The sequence below is a fragment of the Artibeus jamaicensis genome, unplaced genomic scaffold (assembly GCF_021234435.1).
Source record: "Artibeus jamaicensis isolate MK-2021 breed Jamaican fruit bat unplaced genomic scaffold, CSHL_Jam_final scaffold_1283, whole genome shotgun sequence".
NCBI lineage: Eukaryota > Metazoa > Chordata > Mammalia > Chiroptera > Phyllostomidae > Artibeus > Artibeus jamaicensis.
The window spans coordinates 13,534,979-13,561,694 of NW_026522028.1; the positions used below are offsets into that span (position 1 = coordinate 13,534,979).

General features: G+C 38.7%; 1 protein-coding gene across 1 annotated transcript in view; it reads left to right on the forward strand.

Annotated features, from left to right (window-relative positions):
• The window catches only part of SMPX (small muscle protein X-linked), a 51,821-nt gene that overhangs the window by 4,671 nt on the left and 20,434 nt on the right, over positions 1 to 26,716 (forward strand). The window contains exons 3-4 of the mRNA XM_037127688.2: positions 11,965 to 12,051; positions 17,920 to 18,068. Of these exons, the coding sequence (XP_036983583.1) occupies positions 11,965 to 12,051; positions 17,920 to 18,054 (222 nt within the window). The 3' untranslated portion in view covers positions 18,055 to 18,068. The remainder of the gene's footprint in view (positions 1 to 11,964; positions 12,052 to 17,919; positions 18,069 to 26,716) is intronic.

A 26,716-nucleotide genomic window follows, 5' to 3' on the forward strand; every position in this document is an offset into this window, starting at 1 on the left:
TAGACATTTTTTCCCTTGGACTTTTCTGAATACTTTGGAGCATGTGGTGGTTCCTGAATATTTTGGGTCTGATGCACCATCACGGTGGCATAAACATACTCATAAGCAAGTGATGGTGTTTTGGCAGAGTGTGTGTATGGCCAAGTTGTGGGGTTAGAAATCCTAGCATACATCAGTGGTAGAGGTAAGGGAAGGAACAGATCTACCTGTGGTTACTAATGCATAGCCTTAAATGGATGGGCCTCTTAAGTGGCAAGGTCTATAACAACCTCTGGAAATGTGTCACAGAACAAACTGCCAAAGAAGGATCTATTGGCAAGGATTCAACTTCACATGACCACATTTGGCCCTCTGTTGTCCACCTAGTGAGTCTGGGACATACCCTGACATTTGGATCATAGGAAAACAACTTTACCTACTATACTTCTCTGTCTCTGTTTCCACATCTGTAAAATGGGGATAATAATAGTACACACCACCTAGGGCTACTCATATAAGATACTTACAATAGCATAGTAAGCCTTCTTAAGTGTTAGCCATTGTTGAGGAATGTTCTATGTTAAAGTGATGAGAAGTAATACAATTTATTCACTGAATTTGAGGCCCCCCAAGATGCTAAGCATAAATTTCATTTTTATTTTGCAGGACACAAAAACATAGTAATCTCAGGCTGCCTTTGCTTCTCTTCCTATTAAAGCTAAAGTGTGTTATTTTTCTTCCTTAGTGCTTCCCTCAAATATACAGTGAAAATTCACCAGTGTTTTATCTATTAACTTTGACCTTGATATATTTTTAGGTCTGTAATATTCAAAATGTTGCTATTGACTGTTCTCAATAGCTGTTATACTGCATTTAAAAAATCTATCCACTCCACCAAGAAAGGCAATACAGTGGTTCCTTATGGATATGATATTGCCTCTTTCAATATATTTTATGCCACACAGAAACCTAATTTAATGTACCTTCAAATGAAATATTATTTTTGTGGTTAAATAGGAGCTTCACTATCTGATATTTTCCTTTTATCTTTGCATTAACCTAAAGTAGGGTCCATTAAATAAAATGTGAAAATGGTTATACTATATAAATGGTTTATAGTAGGAACATTATCTATGGTATTGTCTCATCTGGCACAACTAGAAACCCTAATGGATGAGGAGTGCCCTTGTTGTGTAAATACTACTTAAAGATTTTAAACATTCTATTCAACACAATACAGTTGTTTTTCCTTTTTATTAGTATCTTATCTCCAATTCAGTACAATTGTCATTTCCTGGGTGCATATTTTGTGCCAGGCACCATGCTAAGTGGATGCTATGCAAAGATGAATTGATCCCTGTGTTTGAGGAGCTCATAACCTCTGGGACTTACTAGCTGTGTGACTTTGGGAAAGTTGTTTATCCTCTTTGTGCCTTGGTTTCCTCATCTGTCAAGTGTGGAATTAATAACAATACCAATCTCATATGTTTGCTGTGAGGGTTAAATGAATTAATACATATAAATGCTTAGGCAGGTGCCTGTCTCATTGTAACTGCTTAATAACTATTAGTCGTTATTATCAATCATTATCATTGCCATTGTCATCATCATCATCTAGTTCAACAGTTCCTGAAGTGTATCTCTTGGAATAATAGTTTTATGGGATGTGGTTACTCAAAGGGTTCCGTGATAAAGTGTTTAGGAAATATTATGTTGAGCAAAGTTGAATAAGATCTTTACTGCACAATTTCTCAGAGTGCACAACTTGCTAATGTCTTTGTAGATTCCCAAAAAGGTATTAATGTGTGCAATGTTTTCTAAATACATTGAACATTTTTTATGAATACTTGCAGGTTAGTATTTTGCAGTGCAAACTTCTGGAAATAATGCTTAGATTTCTGTTTTGTCTGGATTGAATAAACCTTAGCCACTGTCAACCATACTTCCAACAGACCTTTACATAGCTAAATTACTTACTGCACCTATGTGCTCAGAGAACATGGAGCCAAATGGTTATAAATCTTTGCCTGACCACTCACCCAGTCTGTGATCTTATTTCGCCCTTAGTTTACCCTTCTGCAAAATGGGGACAATCGTACTACTTAATAAGATTGTTATAATGAATAAATAAAATAATGCATGGCAAGTGTCTAGTTTATAGTACACAGATTACTTAAGAGATGTCTTTTGTAACTATCCAAGTAATCCATGGAATGATATTGCTTCCTCTTCAACTTGTTCCATCTCCTCCAAGCTCCAGAATAAGAGGGAGGCCAGAACTAGGCCCATCCTTAGAGGAGGTGGACAGTTGTCTTTTGCATCCATGCTGAGGAAGAGTTGGTCTTTAGATTGTAAGGGCATTCTGTGTAATTCTACATTTCTTTTCTGTTGTATTAATGAAATCTCATTTATGCCAGGGGCATAAATATATCCATAAGAAGTTAGTTGATCTTTTCATAGCCTGGAGAGTGACTTTGTCTCCAAAGAAGCTAAGGATCTGTACCAGATATGGGTAAATCTTTTCTGTAAAGTACCAGAAAGTAAATATTTTGGTATTTGCAAAACATTGGGTCTCTGTTCCAACTACTCAACTCTGTGGGTATAGCACAAAAATGGCCATAGGCAATACATAAGTGAATGACTGTGGCTGTGTGCCAGTGAAATTTTATTTGCAGAAACAGGTGGCATGCTGGATTTGGTCCATAAGCTGTAGTTTGCTGACCCTGGTTCTGTACTCTCCAGGCTGTTAAACTCCACTGTTGTTGGGAATGGAGTCGCAACCAAGGTAACATCAGCATACTGGGCATAGTGGGTCTGATTCCTTCGGATGAATTTGACATGACAGGTGGTGAGGAAAGCTAGAGCTGCTGGGAAATTTAATGCCATCAACGATCTGCTTGGTGTTTCTCTAATGAGACCCAGTGACACTGGCCACTGGCAGCACCTGTCTGTCTTTCCCCTTCCTCCTGAATACACTTTATTTAAAAACCACCATGGACCTCCCCAGGGCCTTAGCCCACCCAGAGCCAACATTCTCTTTGTCGTCACTGGTCCTTTGTCTATACCACTGGTCAAAGTAAGCTGATTATTATTAGTTCTCTCCCATGAGATCTGAGAGCTTTGTGGTTAAATGGAAAAGAGTCCTGTGCCCTACTCTTAGCTCTGCCCTGTAACTTCACTCCCCTGGTCCTTGTGATCTGCATGACCTCTAAGCCTCTTTCCAGCTTTTAATAGTCTATGGACTTCATGAGAATAATTTCCTAGATTTATTATTAGGATGATAATAATAGTAAAAATTTCTTCAGGGTTTACTATGTACTTGGCACAGTGCGAATGGGATTTCTATGGATTCTAATAAAAGATTTAGAAAGGCACATACACACACGCACACACACACACACACACACACAAAACCCCACCCATGAACCAATCAACCAAACAAAAAAACCTCACCCAGGATCACACAACTTGTATGTAGGACAGTCAGGACAACACAAACTCAAGTTGTGTGATCCCAAAGCCCACATTTGGGTCTACCCTACAAAACTGTTTAGCCTCCTTACTTACCATCCCTGCCTTGGCACAGATAGTAAGGATAGGATAATCATAAACACTAAGGGTATTTAAGAGACAATGACCATTTTATGGATGATGGGTCTTTTCTTTTAAAGAGCTAAACTGACATTCAGAAAGTGTCAGCATTTCAGCAAAAAGGCTAATAGCCTACACTGATTAAAGTCATCTTAAATGTAAGTTGGCTAGGAATGAAAAGTACAAAGTGACTCAGTGACAAACACGGTCTTGAGGTACAAATGACGATAGATAGCCATGGAATTCCCACCACTCTGCTTAACTGACTCAATCAAGCTGTTTGTAAAACTAAACCTAACTCCTTTATCACATATTTTGAAGCAACAATTATATGAGTCCTGCGTCATTAAGTGAGCGTGCGGCTTCTTACCATGGAAGTTTTCCATTGTTACTCAGTCCGGGTGTAGAACAGAATAGCTTGATGTCCCACCATTTAGTACTTCTTTCCCTTCCCTGCCCATTATCACTGTTCTTCTACTCTCCATTGCCCAGGCCATAAAAGCTCCATGGACGAATAAAACAGCTTGACCTCCCCCCTCAAAAAATAACAGACAGGCTGTAGGGACTCTAAGTGTTTCCAGTCTAGGATTTCCACTTTTAGAAAGATTCCAGGGGTATTGCAATACTTAGTACAAAGAAACAGATTATCACCACCCATGGTTGGTCAGTTAACCCAATATATTAATTAAACTAAAAACGATAATAATGATATATACCTTTTAAAATATTTTATTTAAACTTAAAACATAAAAAATAAACTTCCCTTTGCCACTTGTTTTAATGTAGAGTCAAGGCCTTTTCTTTGAACATGCATCTACTGTTTCTTTCTTAGGTAAATTACTATAGTGCATTGTTTATGATTTCTAATGCTGGATTCTTTCAAGTGTAGCCAGAATGTGAATATAGCGGTCTTATTTTAGTGGTTCAGTACTAATTCCAGTGGTAATCTTTGCTGCTCTAAGCAGGACTTTATATTGGTGACATGAGATAAGCAGTCATGTACTGGCTGCTTATCTCATGTCATATAAAAGATGTCATTTTTTTGAGGCTGACATTCACACATACTTAAATATAATGTCTTCAACCAATTGTTCACATTATCTTAATAGCTGTATACTACCTTTTTGAAGTCTGCTTTTCCATGGATGACAAGACTACAGTCAAGTCATGGAGGAAATTATTGAAGAGAATAAAAAGTATTGAGAACAGAGGAAAAAAAAAAGAAAGAAAACCTCTCAGTATGAAATATCATGGGTGAAGAACAGTTATGTGAGTGGTAGTTTCTAAAGTTAAATCAGAAAGTTTTGTGTATTCTGGGTCCATTCCACATTTCAAGGATCTCTAAAGACAAAAAAGTTATATATTCTATTTATAGAACTTAGAAGAATTGATATATTCTATTTATATAGAATTTTATTTTAAAATAGGTTGGACTATAGTTTAGTTGGTGTATGTATATCTCTCTTAATTTAGTCTAATATATCAAATAAGAATCTCATTTTCTAATTGGTTATTGAGGAAACACACCTCTTTCTGCAAGTCTTCTGTGAAAGATGCTAGAAATCTCAAAAGGCCATATCCTGCTCCATTCAGAGAACTGGGACTGTAAGACTAGGAAAGCACAGAAAGAAATACTACAAAATGTAGCTCTATATGGTTGTCTCTGTCCACTTATTGGAGAATGACAAAGGGGAGGTTACAGATTCTGGCAGGAGCTGCTGCGGACATTTGAAAACTAAAGATAGAATCAGTTAGGGGGCGGTCATATGAAACAAATGTGCAAAGGGAGGAAACTCCAAAAGCCTTAGCACTAAAAGCAGAGACAGGGTGGGGAGATATGAGAACAATGGCCATGGAAAGAAAAGTGGGTTGGGATTGTCAGTACCCTGTGGCTGGGAGCTATCAGAATCCAACTCACTGGGGAAAGAAGATGTCATTCCATTGTACGTTATGCAGGAGTGGCTGTGGAGGGAATATTGTTGTTTCCAGAATCCTTGGGCTTGAAGCCTGGAGCCAAGCAGAACAATACAAATAATTAAGGGAGTAGTGGAATTAACTTACAGGGAATTCTTTCTGCTTTTCTTCACCTGGTGAGATCAAGTGTAGTATTCATTTCACATCAGATAGGTCTATTATCAGGGAACTGTATCCTGTTCTGGCAAAAGATATCTAGTAGATTTTTTCCATTCCCAACTTCGAGGATGTAACAAATTATGTAGAGCTTGGGAAAGCAATGCATTGGGTCTGCTGTGTTAGGGGCATATTTAAAAATATCTAAGATGAATAAACCTCAAGGAGGGAAAATAAATACAAAGAGATGCATTACAAAACAAAGAAACAATAAAAACAGAAGACTGCTTTGTTTACATTTGTACAGAGTCTATATAGAGAAGGAAGTCTAACCTTCTATCAACTCCAGGTCATCAATGTTAGAATTTTTCTGTGTTTGCTTATTCTCTCATAAAAAATAGCTCATATCCAAAACTAATTTTGAGTAGCAAACACCATAGCTAATTTGCAGGTGGAAAAATTGAATCATTGAGAGGTATTTTATTTGCATTCAAACAGAGCAAGTCAGTGAAAGAGATGAGAATATGACTCAATTGTCTGGAAGATGCAATAAAAACAGAGAACTACAAGTCTATGTATCAAATTGAAGTTAAAGGAATTATTCTTATGGATATAATTTAGTCTATAATTTGTCCCTCAAATATCACCACCCTACAATTATATTAATGAATCATCTCTAACCATTTATAAGCACTCCTCTGACACTCCCTTCAGATGTACGTTAATGATTGGATGCTCAACATGTTCTTAGGCTGCTTTGGATCCCGTCAATATTTGCTGTCAAAACTTATGTAGGTTCTTGTTTTCTTAAGTGATGCCTTAAAGGTGAAAATGCATCAAGTCAGTGAGTTAATGGCTCATTTTTCAACGTGGCTTTTCATTGACACCTATTCTGTGTGCCCCAGGCCATTCTCAAAGGGTAAGCCTGCAATTTTAGAGCAAGTTTAGAGAATTTTAGAGTGGCTAGAGCTTTGGTCAAGTGAAAAGAGCTCTTCAGAGAAGGTTGTGATAGAGTGAAAGTTCAATCTACAAGGTCAGGCATCTTTGCTTTGGAATCCTGGCTTTTCCTCAAACTGTGTGACCTCGAGAAACTCACCTAATCTCTTTAAGACTCAGTTTCTTCATCAGTAAAGTGAAGATGATAGCCCAAACCTCAGAACTTTGTTGTTAGGATGTAGGTGTTGTGATGACTAGGCGAAATATTGGGGTTTTGGGGTGAATTAGGTAGTTTGTGGTAGATGGGCATTCGAGGTGTAGTACTGTCCCAGAACCTCACCACCTGGTTAAGATGAAAGCTAGTTTCCAACTCAACTCTGCCACAACATAGACATTTGTTAAACACACATTCATTAGCAAGCAAGCAAGCAAGCAAGCAAGCAAGCAAGCAAGCAAGCAAGCAAAAAACCATTTATAGTCTGTTTCTGAGCTTGATGAAGCCCCGAAGTAGTCCAAATGACTGCCACCTTGCATAAAAGGTTCACGTGAGGCAGGTGGGGATTCTGTTGCCCTTAGTTGGCAGCAGCCAGCTGGAAATCCTCATATCAATGGCTGGAGGCAGGCCTATTTCAGGATCACTTCTTTTTTTTTTTTTTTTTTTTTTTTTTTTTTTTTAAATTTTTTTTATTGATTATGCCATTACATTTGCTCTATTCCCCCCTCCCTTCCCCTCCACCCTGTATACCCCTCCCCCACCATTTCCCCCTTTAGTTCATGAACATGTGTCTCAATTTCTTTAGATTCTGTATTTCCCCTACTATTCTTACCCTCCCCCTATGTATTTTCTATCTACTGTCTATGCTACTTATTTTCTGTACCTTCTTCCCCCTTCCCCTCCTCCCACTCCCCTGTTGCTAACCCTCCCTGTGATCTTCATTTCTATGGTTCTGCTCCTGATCTAGCTATCCTCTTAGTTTGCTTTTGTTTTAGGTGTGGTTCTTAATAACTGTGAGTTTGCTGTCCTTTCACTGTTCGTCTTTTTTATCTTCTTTTTCTTAGGTAAGTCCCTTTAACATTTCATATAATAAGGGCTTGGTGATGATGAACTCCTTGAATTTGGTCTTATCTGAGAAGCACTTTATCTGTCCTTCCATTCTAAATGAAAGTTTTGCTGGGTAGAGCAATCTTGGTTGTAGATCTTTGGTTTTCATGACTTGGAATACCTCTTTCCAGCCCCTTCTTGCCTGTAAGGTCTCTTTTGAGAAATCAGCTGACAGTCTGATGGGAACTCCTTTGTAGGTGACTGTCCCCTTAGCTCTTGCTGCTTCTAAGATTCTCTCCTTCATTTTAATCTTGGCTAATGTAATTACGATGTGCCTTGGTGTGTTCCTTCTTGAGTCCAACTTCTTTGGGACTCTCTGAGCTTCCTGGATTTCTCGGAAGTCTATTTCCTTTGCCATCTTGGGGAAATTCTCCTTTATTATTTGTTCAAATAATTTTTCAACTGGTGGTTGTGCCTTTCCCCCCTTCTGGTACCCCTATAATTCGGATGTTGGAACGTTTAAAGATGTCCTGGAGGTTCCTAATCTTCTCCTCATTTTTCTGAATTCTTATTTCTTCATTCCTTTCTGTTTGACCATTTTTTTCTTCCTTCTGGTTCTCTCCCTTGATTTGAGTCCCAATTTTCTTTCCATTACTATTGGAATCTTTTGTATCCCCATTCATTTCTATTAATTTAGCTTCCATATGTTTCTCTAATTTGTGGCTAAAGTCAACCAGTTCTGTAAGGATCCTTATAACCAGTGTTTTGAACTGTGCATCTGAAAGACTGGCTATTTCTTCATCACTTAGGTCTATCGGTTCTGGGGCTCTGAGTTGTCCTAGAGCCATTTTTGGTCTGTTCGCGCTGTTAAGTGAGCGGAGCGAAGCCTTAGTTGTTTACCAGGACGGGGCGACCCAGGTCGCTGGTTTGTGACGCTGTGTGTGGGGGCGGGGTCAGAGAGGGAGTACTGGCGTTCCTCTCCGCTAGCCCAGTGTTTCCAGTCACTCGGCACGCCTGGGGTTTATCCGATCGGAATTGCGTGAGCCTGCTGCCCTACGCCGGCTTCCCTTCTCACTGGCTTCTCCGCACGTAAATGCGCGCGACTGAGCGACCCACCGCGCCCCTTCTTTGTGCGCTCCGGCAGCCAGCTTGCTCGCAATTGCGCCCTCGATTCCCTGCGCGCACCGCGCACCGCCCCGGGAATTTTTTCTTGCTAACCTGCTCCGCTGCTGGCCTGGCTCCTCCTACCGGTCCAGCCGAGTATCTAGTTGTCCTTTGGACTCCGTATTGTCGATTTTCCGTGTGGCTTGGTTGTGACTGCTGTTAAAAATAGTTGTTCTTAGATTTGGTTGTGCACAGAGGCGAGGTGGATCCTCCATCTACGTCTCCATCTTGGCGGAAGTCAGGATCACTTCTTGAGCTCTGTCTCTGAACATGCAAGCTACAGGCAACAAATTCTTACATTCTGTTCAGCTGGGTTTCTCTAAAATATTTTAGCCAATTTCCGTATCTTAACTTACTCTTATTTCATGAATAAACATCATTTCTAATGCCTATTCCATTATTTCACTTGGTTTTTACATTTCTTCAACCATCAAGGCCTCGGGGGTTGGTGGAGATATGGTTAACAGAAGCACTCGAAGTAGCAATCCTAGGAATGTTGTCTTAGTGATATTTTGCCACCTAACCACCACAGGGAGATGAACTCCTAATTATAGCGATATCCTCAGAGTTACCATTTAAACCAAACTGCACATATATAAAATACCACACTGTCTATGCTAAAGTAGTTTAATACAAATTACAGACATTTTAACAATAGGCAGAGCAAATATTTTAAGTATATGTTAATACTCATCCACTTAGGGATAATCTCTTTCAATGGTTGTCAGATTGGCTCCCCAAGTTCCAAGCAACTGCTCATGGCCCAGGGCTTGGGGGAAGCAGATGGGCTTCTGGGTTCCCTACCACCTCATCCAGAGCAGCTTCACCTGAACCTAGTTTGCATTTTAGATGTTCTCACAATACTTTACTCGAAGGAAAGATTTCATGGCTAAAGGTTTGAAAACGATTAGTGAAGCCTAACATTCATATTAGAAATGAGGAAGATGAAAGCCAGAGCAGTTGGCACTTTTTCAAGTACAGATTATCTGTATAAATTCCTAGCATTGGGCTCTTTTCACTACCAAAAGCAGCCCATGTACCATGAAGAGGCTATGTCCATGGCTAAAATCAATCTCTGAGCAAGAAAAGGTGGTATTCTCATAGCATGTCTGTTACATTATCCTGGAGGACTTTCATATGTTCCTTTACTGAAAACTGCAACCTACTATAGAGATACACACTTGATTAAATGGATTAGTTTAACAATCAAATATTTCACAAATACTGTTAATTTGAACTCATCACTGGGGAGATGCCCTCTGTAGAAACTTAATGAATGGGTCAGTGTAGCGGTGATCTAACCAGTTAACTTTCTCCCAAATAGTCTCTATGTTGACTTTTCCTCTCTTTCATCCAAATTGTCTATAGTAATGGAAATAGTTATTGGTTCAATAGAGATCATGTTCTGTGGATCTTATTTGCATTGTTTGGATCTTATTTCAGGACCCTAATGATATTTCATCCAATCTGTGATAGTCAATTATAAAATACTACTATTTCATGTCCTGCTAAGAAATAAAACATTCTGATTAAAATTTTAAGATACATTTGCTATAAAGACACATTGTGATTTCAGAGATGTTAAAAGAGATGCATCTTGGAATTCATGAAGTATGCTACCATATTTGCCACTGTATAAAACATATTTCCCCTTATCTTATGCTTCCTCCTCCTTCCATTCTAGGACACCTGATATTTCCATTAAGCAGAGGAATAGCATAGAAGGATCAGCCTTAGGCTTTTCAAAATCCTTCCCTCCAAAATTGTGCTGCCCTTATATTTTACTTATATATATTACATTTTACTTATATATATTATATTTTACATATATATACATATATATTACTTTACATATATTGTACTTACTGATCAAAAATACTTTTTGGCTTCTAGGCCCTCAGAATGGTGATGTAACTCTTCTTAGCCGACACAAACACTTTGGAGCTGTTTCCTTTCTGTGGGGTCAGCATTATTCTAGCAAGGAAAGGAGTTCTAAAGCCCCTAGGTGGAAAAAGTCACTTCCTTTTCTCAGGAGCAGAATGGACCCAACAGCATGCTGCCTGGACATGGACACTGGATATTTCCTGTGTTTTGAGTTAAACATTCCTCTAGCAACAGAGCTCATATCAGGCACTTCGAAATGGACCTTACCACACTTCCTTATAATTTTGTTTGGTGTGGCACTAACATGATCCAAACTGTCATGAAGTAAAACATTTTACTCTTTGTTCAGGCATCATTTTCATGTATAACATCAAAGTGCAATTTCAACTTTTCAAGCACACATATCCAGTTACTCATAGGGCAACAAATGGTTCCTGTTAAGTGGCAAAAAATGTTCTACTGTAACAAAAGTTTTAATGCTTGTTTGTTACGAGTGATGCCCCTGCTTGAAGCTGTTTTTGGTCTTCATGAAACATTCTTACCTTTTAAAATCAAATGAAATAGGGACAAAATTCAAATTTACATATTTTCTTTCCCAAGTTCAAATTACTGTGTCAGTATATTCCTTGCATAATTTAATATTTAGCATAGTTCATATTTACTGGAAGGTATTTTTTAAGGCAGATGGAGATTAATATGTTATTTTAATGAAGAATGAAAATCTATAAACTGTGATACCAGTAAGCTTGACTTTCTAGTACTCTTTTTACACAATGGAGTGTTGGGAAGATGGAAGAAAGCTGTGAGTTATAGAGACTTCAGGAAGTGCTGTAAGCCCTAGGATGTGGAAAGGAGGAGGCAGTTCAGGAGGTGTGATAGCTCCCCTCCCATGGTAAATCTGAAGGAACCTGAAGGAGGGCTCAGGTGTAGGATGATTTCTGTGGATGCTATTTCCTTCTTTCCTATCATTATGTGTCCCTTCCTCACCCCACAGAGAGAATAATATTAAGCACCATAGGAGGGCAACAGCCAGAACAAACTCTCTTCAAATTCTTTCATCGAGTAGAGAATTGTAAAATCACTGCACAGACATAAGGATGAGTACCAGAAATTTGTAATAAATGGAAGTCAAATTTTCCTTTGCTTACTTTTGTAGTCATTACAGCAATTTCCTTGAGGTAAAAAGCTTTAAAGATGTACTTTTCAGATGCAGTTTTCCTCACAACAATTACTACCTCAAAGTATCATTACAATTTCTTACTTTTCTTGAGCTAAATCTTCCCTGTTTTCCTTTTTAGGCAAATATCAATATCCCAATGGGAGCCTTTCGGCCAGGAGCTGGGCAACCCCCGAGAAGAAAAGAATGTACCCCAGAAACGGAGGAGGTAAGGGCACTTAGTTGGTAGAGCTCAGCATTGTCTTTCTCCTAAAAAATCCTGACTAGTGTGGGACAGAAGCATGTCGAGGGCCAGCTCTCCAGGGCTCGGGAGGGCACAAATGGATGTGGGTCAAGGGGTCATCCCACAGTATATACATTCCTTTGATGTCTTGCTCAATCAGCCCTGAAGCACACTGCCCTTGCTTTCCTTCAGCCAAATTTAAGTGCCTGGCACAGTTACTTGAAGATGATGAGTTTAACATGTAGTTTGTTGCTTGACTGTGTGGTTGTGGTGCATGCATATTGGGGGTGGTGTAGCATAGCCTCTTAGATCCTCTTGGTCTGCAATAGCCTTTAGCTTGGTAAGTTTTAACTCCAAAGCTTTTATTGAACCAAACAGGATGCATTTAGTATAGCATCAGATGAATAATGAACCCCAGTGGAAGCACAGGTAATAAGTACATTAAATTACTTGTAGATTAAAGAAAAAGCTCCAATTTCTGCGTATTTCTTTGCAAAGGAGGACTTTGCAAGGGAGGCTATCAATTTCTGTATTTTTCCTCCCTCTAATTCTTTTTACCTTTCCTCCAAATACAAATACCTGGTCTTCTAAAATGGAGGCTAAAATTAATAATGAATACAATAAATACAGAAAAGTTCTTTCCTCAAATGTATATATTTCATCCCCAATTGTGACTTTTCTAATAAAACCTGGAAAGTCTGATTCATAATTAAGGTTTTGGAGCATGTCATTAGCACAAGGAACATGGAATTAAATAAAGCCATACAACATAGCAAACTGTGTTTTATCTTTTAAAAAAGGTAAAAAGGTGGTTTTACCTTTTGTAGGTGATATTTTTGGTAATTGTCTCAGAAGAAGACCTATCATCATTTCAAAGTTTTTGAATAAAACTTTGGTTATCCTTCATCTAACCTTTTTTCCTCCATAAATAATTCCTGACATGGTCCAGAGTTAGTGGTTCCAGCCTCATCAATAGAAGAATAATTTTTGAAGGATGAGATGGAATATTTGAGTGATATCTCAGGGTTCTGGAATTTCAGCAGTTAAGTCACCTTTAAGGAGCAAAATTTTGAGCATACAGGTTGAAAGGACTGAACCCTAACCTTTTTTTTATGCTGTGTAATAAATATCCAGCTCTGATACTGCCAACTTGGCCATCCAGTTAACTCATGATCATGAGCTCTCGCTCTGAGATTCTGGTCAAGTATTTCTGAGTCTATGTCCACAAAATATAATCCCCTCCATTTCTCAAAGGATCACTGTGAGGAGAGAGTTAGTGATCTGAGAGACATGGCACAGCCTAGCAAGTATTTAATAAATCATTGTTCAGTTGATCTGTTTATCCAATTTTCATGCAGGACTCCTGGGCCTATTATTTTGCATGTTGTAAGAAAAAGGCATGGGGAGGTAAAAGGACAGGCAGTTCAAGTCTTCCTATACCTGTAATTGGACTTTCCTCCTGTGCTTCCTCTAAAGCTGTGACTGTGACTTCCATGGCAATCATTTGGAAGGGAGATTGACCTTCTTTCCTCACTAAATTGACTGATGTAACAGTCATTTTGGAGGCTTACATTTCAGTGTCCCTCTGTGGTACAGATGGCCTTCTCCTCTCTGTGTCCCAGTTAGGGGCTTGAGGAAGCACTGCACTCTCACTCCTACCTTGTCCCCAATCTGATAGTTCAAGCACATTCTAAAATAGCCAAAAATGGATATAACCTGGTTTTTGAACTACTTTATCACCAGCCACATATACAAGTAGTCAACCAATATTTTTTACAGGATGGAGAAGAGTAAGGTACATACAGAAAGTCCAGGAGTATTTCATGAACTGAGCTTCACCTTTCTCCTGGGGCTCATGGGTTGGGAGGGTGGAATTAGGGGTTGTGTTCCCTAATGTGAGAGTAGAAATGATCTCTCAAGACTTGTAGGGTCTTAGGGAAGAGTGGAATCTAATGACTCAAGTTCTGGGCTGGGTCGTGGAATAAGTTTCTCATGGAAACAACACTGTAAGGGGAGAACTTAGGTGGCTTGGCTTGGCTACAAGGTGGGTTTAGTAGGATTTTGTGTGTTCACTTGAGGCCCTGGACACTTTTTCTCTTTTTGGGGAACATAGTTTGAATGGGAAAATGGAATCTGAATTCCAAAAAACATATAGTATGTTATTCCAAATAGCATACTTTTCACTGTTATCTAGTTTGCAAATTTGGAATTGCTTGCCCTCTTAGACTTGGGATTCGTTGTCTAGCCTTGCTTTATGATAATCACTGGATAAAGGAGAGATCATAACATACCATCTCTGAATAAAGAGGCTACCTATATCACAGCCGCCCCATCTCAACCCTGATACCATGTCAGCTGTGAAGAAAAGGATGTACCCCAGCAGGAAGCTAGGATGAATCTTTGGCTGGCTGACAAAGTCTGTGAGCACTGGCTGGGTCTCTAACCCCCCATTGTCTATGAGAGCCCTTTGCTCTGTTCAGAGACCTGGGGTGCACCCTCCATCCGGTTGGCCTAGCCAGAATTTGGCATCCGACAGAGAGACCTAACAGCCAAATCCTAATAAGCATGGCTGGTGTTTTCCATAAGACAAGGTACTTGCTTGCTTGAAGTGATTTTAAAGGTACTGACAAGCCCTACTGTGCCTCCCAAATCTCTCTTTTGAGTGAAATATCATCACTTTTAATCCATAAAATAGCATGCTGGGATTTTCTGTTAATTATTTCTCTCTCCATCTGGTCCCTTTACAAGATGCAAACATAGTATTTGATTCTGGTTTCACCACATCCTAGCTGTGTGGACATTGTGCCTCAGTTCCCTCAACTGTAGAATAGGGATAACAACAGTACCATATTTATAGGTTGATGTGAGGATTAAATGAGATAGTATGCATAACTTAGAACAGCTAGCAGTATAAGTGTTTGCTGTTATTATTAAGTCTTCAGTGTTTGAGAATGAAAGAGCACATCAGACTGCATTGCCCCATACAGGAGAGTTTATGAGAAAACCCAACAGGGCATCTGGTCTTAAAGTCCAGATAGTTGGAAAATGGTTCAGAATTGTACCAAATTTTATAAATACTCCATCACCCTCAAAGGGAATATATCCCTTGACAATAGCCATTCCTGAAAATGGAAATGGTCTGGGGCTGATAAGCCTTCTCTCTAATTCTTTTTATCTAAATCAAATATCTTCTATGTCCCTTCTCAATTCAATATCTACTTACGAAAAAAAGGAAAAAATGTACTTATAAGTGAAATGGAACCAACTGGAACCCTGTTTGTTCATGCCTTAATTTATTATAGTTCTTACAATAAAGTCATAGATTGCCATTATTTTTGAAAGATAAAAGATTCAGTTAAGAATATGCACCACCACTAATGCCTTTCCTGGAGTAATATCATAATATCTACTTATAATTTTCATTACATGTCACCTTACCAAATCAAGTGCTAAAAGTCTTACCTTGATAAATAAAAATCAGAGTGCACTGGTTTTAATAACTTGAGAGGAAGGTGACTAGTATTAAATATTATCATCCTATATCTGTGTATATTCACATAATAAACTTTTGCACATAGACACATAACTACACACATTGGCTTTAGGTGTTAAATGTGTCAATACAGCACATTTTGATATTACAAAGGCAGTGGAATGTGACTTACCTGGGAACTTAACAGAAGGAATTGGAAACATTTTTTTCTTCATGCTTCTTTACTAGGCTTTACCCACCTAAAAACCATGGGAACATTTATAAGTGAGAAAACATATTTCATTTCACTGCTACAGATATTAAAAAACCCAAATACTTCAGGGCCTTGTTTTCAAATTTTTTCAAAAGCTTAGCAAAGAAAATTTTAGAATACCTGGTCCTCCAAGTGGAGGTTTAGCAGCTTTAATTATGGCTTCTAAACCTGCATTTATAAATGATGAATGTGTATGCATGTCAAGGAAGCCAATCCTGTGGCTCTACATCAACCCAGGGGGAAAATAATTTCCAGATATTTACAACAGCCACAGTCTACACTGAATTACTTTGTCTTTTGGTACAGCTGATATGTTAGCTAGTTCATCAGCACTGTGCTAGAGTCAAAGAAAATGACTCTAGAAAAAAACCCGTGAGCCCTTAGTAGAATAACGGCAACTTAACATTTTAGATTTCTACTCCTCCACTACAATAAGCGATTTAAAAACATTTCCATAATGGACATGTCTACCAAGTAATTGGTTAGAGTTTGGGAAGGTTGAATACTTTGTTTCCCATTAGGGTCTAGACAATTTGAGAGCTGGATGTAGGAGCCAGATGGAGGCACAGCAGCAGCTTTAATATCCAAGTTACAGGGTTGCCTTGTTAGGCTGGCAACAAACACCCAGTTTCTTATTCCTTTTCCCTGGAACTGGATTGGTTCAATGAGTTGTTGGCAGAGCAGATGGAGGTCTGCCAATCTCATATCAGGACTGTGTTAGTTTGGGCACTCTAAGAAACAGACCCAAAGATGGGATTAGACATGCAAAATATTTATTGGGGAAACTACTTGTAAGGAAAATGGAGGGAGGGTTGTCAGACAGTGATGTGGGTGAAGAAGAGTAAGGCAGAGGGTTGGGCAGAAGCACCTCAGACAGTGCTGCTCTAAGGAAAATTCTCGAGCTGAAGTCCCTCCCAGAGGATTCCAAGTCTCCCAGGAATGGGCCCGCCTTAGGATCCTGTGGCACTCAGTCATTGGCCAAGAGCAGCCGTGGGAAGAGTGACCTCAGCGTGGTTTCAGGACAAAGCAGCTGTGGCCATCATTCAATTACCCTCCCAACAGAAAACTGATCTGAGAGGCGTGTTCTCCTGGCTGCCATGGGTGATCAAATGTTCCTCCAACTCTTTCCTTCCACAGCCGCAGAGAATACGCTCCTGACCTGTAGCTAATTGGAGGAAACAGCTAACAAGCAACTTTCTTCTGTAGTAATGAGTTATGGTCCTAGGAGCCACACACAGCAATTGATTTTATTGTCTTATAGTGACTGTTAATATGTGTATTTGGTGTATGTACATACTAACATAGATTTGTCACTATGGTATATTTTCAGGGTTAAGCAGCTAAAGGACAATCAACAAGCATGTGTGTGCCCTTCTGTATTTAGTGTTGAAGGAGCCACAAAAAGTATAGAATGTGGTCCTGCCTAAAAGTTGCAACAAAATAAAAACATAATGTGATAGGAAATTAAAATACTTTACAAAGTAGGAGGGAAGAGCTGGGCCTCCTCTGTCACTCCATCTTAGCCCACCTATAGTCAAAGAAGTTTCGCTTATATCAGTTTCAGTTTGTTTATGCTTCTCAGTTTGTTTATGCTTCTCAGTTTGTTTATGCTTATGCTTCTCAGAGATGTCACTGGAACAAGGGCTGGCTGCCAGTGCGGCCCCAAACAAAAATCTGACAACTCCTAGACTCAGTCATTGTTTGAGCCAGCTGTGCACTAACATTCTATAAATCTTTGCTGTTCAGGTATATGATGATCATATAGTGCCAAATTGAATTTGATCCTTGTAAGATGCATGTCTTGGAAACATGAATCCTTACAACTACTGGTAATTTTTATTGGTAATCAGACACTGAACAGTACTCTAGTGCTTTCTAAGTTACATAGAAATCGCTTGGTATCTTTTTCTAACTTTATTCTCCATTCATCTACAAACTTCAGGACATCTTTTTGAAACTCTGAGGGTGTCTTAACAGCATAAGAAAAAGTCACTCTGCTAGAATTACATTCCAGTATTATTCTTGCTTTCATTTTTTTCATGTCTATGACCCAGAGTGACCAAACTTCTTTTTCAGTGAGCTAAATCTCTCTTACCTTTCTCTTTAGGGTGCTCCTCCTACCTCAGATGAGGAGAAGAAGCCAATTCCAGGAGCGAAGAAACTTCCAGGGCCTGCAGTCAACCTGTCAGAGATCCAGAATATTAAAAGTGAACTGAAATATGTCCCCAAAGCTGAACAGTAGTTGGAAGGAAAAAGGTGAGTGAAAAACTCTTTTGTCTCAAAAAGATCACTAGGATGGTTTGAGGAAACCTTCCACTGAAAGAGTATGGAATTCTGAAGCCAGGGCCTTTAATTTAGACCAGTATTTCAGGTGCAGAGGTTTTCTGGCAGGTAAAACAAAACGTTGGGGCCTGTTTGATTGTGTAACCAGTCAGAGACCCAGTGAGGATGTTTGCCTGCCATCCCCTTTCTGGTCACCTTCTTATTTGGGGAAAGATAAGGTTGGAGAGGAAAGATGCATCAGAGGGAGTACTGAAGAACTTTTGATCTTGGGGTCCAGGGAGCCCTCCCTTATTTCATGCCTCAGTTTCCTCACCTACATGCCACTAAGAGCAGTGAGATATTTCTGAGTGGAGGATCAGAAGAGCAAGGAGCTGAGGAAGTTTAGAAATGTAAAGAGGGTGGAGACCAGGAGTTCAGGCCTTGAAATAAGTAACCCCTGTGTTTAAGAGGCAGACCAAGAGGACCCGATAATAATTCTAAATGTGGGTGAGGGAAGGGTAGGCCCAAAACTATATTTGCCACTTACCAAGGCACTGAAAACAGGGCCCATTGACCTTATTTTCATTTTAATTAGATTAGGTCAATAATGATGCCCTAGTGAGCATGCAGCTTTGTCCTGCATCTGCAGACCTGACACCTGCTGACTGGTTTGGGAATTCTGCCAGCAGGGGGCAGGTGGAATTGGCTCAAGTCATTTCCCTGTGTCTTATGAGAAAATGCCAGCAAATCTACATTATCCAACATTACTGGATCCCACGATGCACAGTGTATTGCATTTTAAGCAGAAGTTTAGGTTTAGAGGAGAGGAATGTATATGGGGAACATAAAACAGATATTTATCTTGCTGATTGTCCATTCATTTGTTTATGTACCCACTCACTCATTTATTCAACCAATATTTATTGTCTCCTGTGTGCTGAACACTAGAAACATTTAATCATTTACCATATGCCAGATACTGTGTGAAAAGCACTATATCCATTGTTCCTGTCAAGCCTCATGATACCCAATTATTGCACCCATTCCTGACACAAGTCTTAATAGAGAAACTGATTTCCCCATCTATCATATATCCTCAAAAGGGGTCTGACTTCAAAGTTAGTGCTATCACCTAGTACTTATTACACTGCTTCACCCCTTCTTCCCACTGCACTTTACAGAAGGATTCATACTCTTTGTGGGTGTTAGGGTGAGATCTTCAGACCATGTGGATGATGCAAGCGAGCACAGCAGTGGGGACCTGGTATGTCTTCTCTTGTAGAGATAATGAAGAACAGAATGTTCTGTGTCACGGCCCCATGAATAATGGCAGTGTTACTTGTAGCTTGTTTATTCAGGCTTACTAGGATATTTGCAACTTAGTTTTACTGAAATAATTTCTTTATACTGTATACAAATAGAGAAGCCATTTTAGGTTAAAATAACAAAACAGTATCTAGTGTTTTCAACACAGTTGCAAAAAAGAGTAAGAATAAAACACAGTGAATTGTATGACCATAGAAATGAATCACAGGAACTGGGCAAGGACATAGTGACATTAACAGGAACTGACCTGAAGTGTGGCTTATTATTATTTATGACAGAATGCAACCAACTGATGACTGAGCATCACTGTACTCAATCCTGCTTGTGTTGCCAACCTGAGATAAAATATTCTAATATCCCTGGGATGAACTATAAAACTTTCTTGTAAGAAAGCCTAGAGAAGGGAAATTAGCTTTTTGTAATATTTATTATCATCACCCAACCAAGGCTTTTCAGTTACACATGTGAATTTTTAATGTAAACTTTAAAGGGTTTTTGCTTTTATGAAATTCATGTTGACCTAAATTTAACTCCAGTTCCAGTTTCAGGAGAACTTGGTTTTGAAGATTCAAAGGAAACCTGTTTTAAAATTAGCTCCATGATGATCTTGTAGTGTCATCCAGCAACTGAGGATGATTTTGTAGCCTCAAATCTATGGTTACAGTAACAAAAAACAATATAAACTCAGTAAAATATATAAAACATACCAGAACAATGTTTTTTTGTCATTTGATTTTCTCAGAGAGGAATTTAGTGATTCTTCTCTCCTGAACATATTCTACTAATGCAAAACCATGTAGAGAGACCAACTTGTCCTTATTCTATAGGAATGTGAAAACAAGTTGTTAGGGTAATTGATCTGAGTGCCAAACGAGTACAGCATTGTCTTAAGCCAAGGAATAATTTTTATTTCTTGTAGGAGAAGCATTAAGCTGGTTTCCCTTTGACTCATCAATTCTTCTCCTGCAAATAAGTCAGATTTTGAGACTTCCATGGTGATGATTTATGGTCAGAGAAGGAGAACAATTCTTTACATTGATTGATTCAGTGGACCCATAAGCAATATATATCCTGTACCAGACATCATTTAGCCCTTTGCTGGTTGGATTGATTTTCCCCCTTCTTGGGCTACCACTTTGTCACCTATCCTCACCATCTATTGTGCAATGATTTGATCGTTCATTGTTTAAGGATTGAGTGAATAAATCCACAGTGCCAAACACTGAGAAAACTACAAGACTCAAGGCTCAAAGTCCAGATTATATCTATTACAGTTTTTTAAACATATAAGATGGAGCAGCGTCTCCTTCCAGCCAAGATCAGTGTCTCTTTTTAAGTGAGATTTTAGATTATTTCCATGCTCTGTGTCATGGCTAGAATTGCTTGTGGAAATCAGTTAAAAACATTATGGGGCAAGAACCAGAAACACCAATGGACTTGCCAGTTAGAAATCAGGACTCATGGCTTGTGGCAAAGGACTAATTGCCTGGACCCAATCAGGAACCAGAACTAGGAAACCTGGAGACAGCACACACTGAGTCAAGACCAAGAGACATAGGAGTATCCCGAATGGGGCCCGAATCCAGGCTGGAACAGGCACAGGGCAGGGAAGGAAGGGTGTTTCAGCCACATACCTCTCAGGATTCTCCTGGCTGTGATTTAAGGTGGTCAGATGGTGATTTAAACAAGTATAGATGAAGAAACAGTGTCAGTGGCAGTGTTGGAAAACCAAGAGCCCTCTGGTGCTCCCATGCTTGCTGTTTGTTGCATGATCAGGAATCCCTCATGTTTACCATCAGAAGCCACTGTCAACTTGTTTGCTTGTAGCTGCAGTAGATGCCACCTCAGACTTCATAAACAGGATTCTGGAGAACATGGAGAACTGCTAAGGGATGGTATCTAATAGACTCTGTGTCCACTTCTGCTCCCTCCCAACCTTCATAAGAGATGACGGGTAGCCAGTAAAGAACCTTTGTAACTAGCTTTTGTATCACAAACTGCTTCTTCATTCTGTGCTAAAATATACAGATGTCCAACTTGGTCTCTGCTGTCAGGATACTTAAGTCTTGGTATAAAAGTATAATAAAACACTTCAAAAAGTAGATAATTCAAGAAATAGGTAGCAGCTAAGTGATTCAAGATATCCCACAGCTGTTTATGACCCATTAACACATAAGTAGTTGAGCTAAAGAATGTTATGATTTAGGAGAGAAGGAACTCATAATGATTTGGGGTCAGGGATAATTTCAAGGAGGTGGTGCGTTTTAAACCCATTACCAAGGAGGTAATGGTTTTAAACACAGGCTCAGAGATAGCTTCTGGGTGTATGGTATATCCAGAGCATCTCTGATGGACCAGCTAGGTGAGACCAAACAGTTCCTCTAGGGCCATATTTAAACTGTTGGGGAAGAGCAAAACAACATGCCACATCCTGCCCTCATCATTTCTTCCCTTTTTCTAGTAGTAAAAGAATTCAGTGATAATAAATTGGAGAGGACCAAAATAAACATCAAAGTGGTAGCAATACAGTAATTACAGGCAAAATGATTAACCAAGATAAACTATAAGAACAGTTCTACAATTATCTTAATGAACATAAAAATAGCAGCAATTGAAAGCCTTGGGACTAATGAGGCACTAGAAAGAAATTGTCATTCTGAAGTTGCAAGAATTCCTCATCTGTGTACTTGGATGTTGTAGCATGGCCAAATGTTGTGTGGCAGCTAGACTTCTTGATTACGTACTAAACCATGGTTTCAGAAATTGCAACATTTTAGTGATTCTTAATAAATCACTTAGCTTTTGGTCATGTATAAAAGTGAAAATCTATGGAATTAATTGCCTTTAAGAACTGAGGAGAACTCATATTTTTGTATCGGGAATCCTTTTGAGGATACAGAGTGTGTATTGGATGATACTTTGAGAAACATTGCTATAGGTCAATAAGTGAGATTGAGTTGGAATGATCTACAACTCCTGTGTACCCACATGTAGTCCCATGCTCTCAAGTTAGTCTCTATTCCATACCCCACATTGGCCAATCAGCCTTCAATCTGTATTCTGTTTATCTGAAAAGAACCATTATAATGCCCTGTTGGGGAAGGTGTCCTTGTGTCCTCGAGCACTCTGCCCCATCCCTAGCATTTCCATTTATGCTATTACAATACTTACCACAGTGATGTATTGGTTTTCTTGTTTATATGTTCTTCATAATGCCAGAATATAGCTCCTTAAAGGCTGGGGAGACTCTTGAGCACAAAAGGTATATCAGTAGAATGTTACTGGTGCCTTGATCACAGCAAGTCTGATATCCCCAAGGAATGTGTTCTTGTAGACTCTCTAAGTACTTTTATTCTCAGGGATATTATTACTTCAAAGCAAGTCTAGCTTTTCTTTCAAGGGCTGAAGGTAAGCTTGTTGATCATGACCAGTAAAGAACTCAGAAGTTTGACTTTAATTCATTGATAATAATTTTATTCTTCTGGAAAAATAAAAAAATTATGGAAAGTGTCAAGTTTGACTCATATTCCTCAAAAGGGGATAAAAACCTGTAAAAGCATTTCATCATTTTGTTTTCAAGAATTTGACTTTATTTTTCAAAGAACATTTATGTCCAGATAAGACATATTTACCAACAAGTAATCCACAGAGATACCATCTCTGATCGAGGAGAGCTTACGGTGCTCATTATTCTTAAACATGCATCACCATTATTCCTGCTGATTCAAAGGCTAATTTTGAGAGTGTTGGCAGGAGGGCAAATTTATATACTCAGACACTTCATGAAAAGTGCACTTAGTACCTAACAACAGACCCCCAAAATACATTAAGTAAACTGACAGAATTCAAGGGAGAAATAGTCAATTCAACAATAATAGCAGGAGACTTTAATATCCCATTTTCAATAACAGATAGACCAACTAGAGAGAAGATCAACAGAAAAACTTTTAGTCTTTTTGGGCTGTGATAAGAGAATACCATAGACCTGATGGCTTATAAAGAACAAAAATTTATTTCTCACAGTTCCAGAGGCTGGGAAGTCCAATATCAAGGTTCTGGTAGGCCTGCTTCCTGGTTCATAGATAGCCAACTTCTCACTGTGTCCTTATATGGTGGAAGAGGCAAGGGAGCTTTCTGGGGTCTCTTTCATAAAGATACCTAAAGATCTGAACAGCTCTCTAAGGTCCCATCGCATTGGGGGTTAGGTCAAAATATGAATTTTGAGGTGACACAGACATTCAGTCTATAGCAGAAATAGAAGACCTGAACAACCACCCAACAATAGTGGAACACGCATTCTTCTCATATGCACATGGCATATTGTTCAGAACAGGCCATATGTTATTAGGCCATAAAGCAAGTCTCAGTAAATTTAAAAAGACTGAAATCATGCTGAGTACATTCTTAGATTAGAAAAGAATGAAATTAGAAGTCAATAACAGAAGGAAGTTTTGGGAAATTCACAAGTTGTGGAATTTAACACACTCCTGAATAACCAATGAACCAAAGAAGAAATCACAAGGGCAATCAGAGAATAGTTTAGAGACAAATGTAAATAAAAATACAACATACCAAAATTTGTGATATGCAGCAAAGGCAGTGTTTAGAGGCAAATTTACAGTTGTAAATGTCTCTATTTAAAAAAGAAGAAAGATCTCAAATCAACCAACCAACCAAATCAGTATGAGCAACAACTCCATATTTGGGAAACACACCCTTGATGATCCTAGAGTAAAAAAATCCATATCTATATAAATGACAGATGACTAAATTGATGTACAAATGAAAATATTATACTTTTCAAATGTTAAAATATTAAAAGTTTAAAACTCTACTCATATAAACATAACAATGTAATAGAAGCTCAGAAATTAAGTAATTGCCCATAAAGTCACATTTTAGCATAATATTCACTTAGCTTTCCTCCAGTCTTTTCCTCTGGGATTACATATGGGATGCAATACAACAAAATTGCTGACAATATGGGATCTAGAGTCATAAAGACTTGGTCTCATTACCATCTACCTTTGCAACTTTCAGCTCTACATCCCTATTCCTCATTTCACTAAAAAGCAGAAAATAGCATTTCCCTCACAGGGTACTTGTGAAGGATTAGGGAGATGTATTTTAAAAATTATATCCTAGCATAGCTCCTGGTATGGGGTAAATTTAAATACTCAGTAAATGGGAAGTGGTTCTCCTTTTACTTTTTTCTTACATAGCATGATTCATTGCACTTATATGGTTTCCTATCTTTTCTGCTTTACATTTGCTATAAAAGTATTTTTATGTTGCTTTGTAGCCTTCGGAATTAAGATGATTTATTTCTCATAGTCTTTGACTTATCATGATTTCATAACCTTTTCCTTCTGCCAGAAGATGGAGGACATATTTATTGTTTTCCACAGAACTAAACTTAAAAAAAGAAACTCAACAACTTCTCCAAATGTCTTCTCTGTGATTTGCTGGAAATTTTTTTGTTCTCAATTCTGAAATGCTCCCTGCTTTGACCCAATTATAGAAGCTCTATTCACTTTCCTCAAAGGAAATGTTTTTATGCTGAAATTTCCTACTCTCTAATGAAGCCACGCTTCTTTTGATTTGTGATGCTCTTTTTTTCCTGCTCCCCACTTGGTTGGGGTGAAGATGGGTTCTGCGGTGGTTCTGAACTATATCAAGGTTTTATTCATTTATTTTTCTGCCTAACAAAGTTGTTGTTCTAGGCTCTGGTTATAGGCTGTGTGGCCTTAAATATTCTTGAGGGTGACTGTGAGGGGCCTTTAAGCTGATTGTGGTAGTTGCTTTAAGAGCCTCTCCACAGCAAACCCACAAGCTACCCGGATGGTTTCAGGGGTAGTTGGACTTGCTAAGAGAACTTTTAGGGAGTACACTTGAGATCAGAGAAGTACATCTACTGCAGCCATCTTGGTAGAAGGCTGAGGTGACTCAGGACCCCAATCTGTCAAGCCTTGTGCACTGGCACATAGATTTCCATGGGTTAAAGGACATTTATGGCTGACACTTGCCCTGTACCCAGTGCAATGGAACTCATTGCCCTATCTCATTAGTTGGCAGTGGTGGGGGGAGGCAATGTCTGGAGACAACCTGAGGTTTCAGTTGTCACAACTAAGGGGAAATATGAGCTGCTATTGTCATCTAGTGGGGACACACCAGGGATGCTAGGAGATGACCCACAATGTGTAGGACAGCTCCCCACAACAAAAAAATATCTCGTCCCAAATGTCAGTAGTGCTGAGAGAAGGTAACCCTTATTTATCTACTTGAAAGGTTGATGTCAGGACCGACTTGTAAACTTTTCTTACCAAGCAATTAATGCATTGCATTTTACTGAAATCAAAACATTAATAAAAGAGAATAGTAATTAATTGCCCAATATTTAAAGTATCTTTACAGTAATCATAGAGTTAGAAGAAAGCACTCTAAAATATGATTCCTTTCTCAATTGGTAAACTAAATATACTTCTGGTATAAAGTCTATATGGAATATTCCTGGGTTAAAGTATTAGGCCTTAAACACAACTATTTTTGTAGGTTATATTTTATCTCAAATATTTCAGAAAGTAGTAGGTTACCTCTTCAGCTCATTAAGTCTTTAAAAATATTAACATTAAGCATTAGTAATCATCAGCACCAACATTGATTCCATCATATTATTGTCATCATTAGCATTGCCATTTAGTATATGCTCATGATATGCCAAAACACCTTGTCTTGCGTTTCACATATGTTACTTCATTTGCTCCTCATATCTACTTCATGGGGTATATACTATGATGCCCATTTCATTTATGGGGGACAGAAGGCCAAGAGAGTTTATATAACTTGACCAAGTTCACCCAGCTTGTAAATCAGAGAGATAAGATACAAACCATTATCTGTCACACTCCACAGTCAGTTCTTTCAATCACTATAAGCCATTGCATTAAAAAAAAATGTTCTTTTAGTTGAAGTCTCCCAGGCTTTGCAAATACTTCACTGTGTTAGGTCAGAGTAAAACAAGCAAAGGCTAAAGAGACTACAAAACTGTCACCTCCACAAAGAGGTGATACCACATCTCTGACGTGTTGGTTTATTGGTTCATTCATTTATTCATTCATTCAATCTTTCTTTCATGCATGCATTCGTTAATTCAATTAACATTTATTAAGCATAAAGTATGCACCAGGCAATGAGGATGCCAGTTTTGGGGATACACATATGAACAGGGTTCAATTGCAACACAGCATGGAAACACAAATAACTTGCTCTTTTTAAGAGTCTTGAAAAAGGGTTAATGACCTTAAATGTCAGAGAAA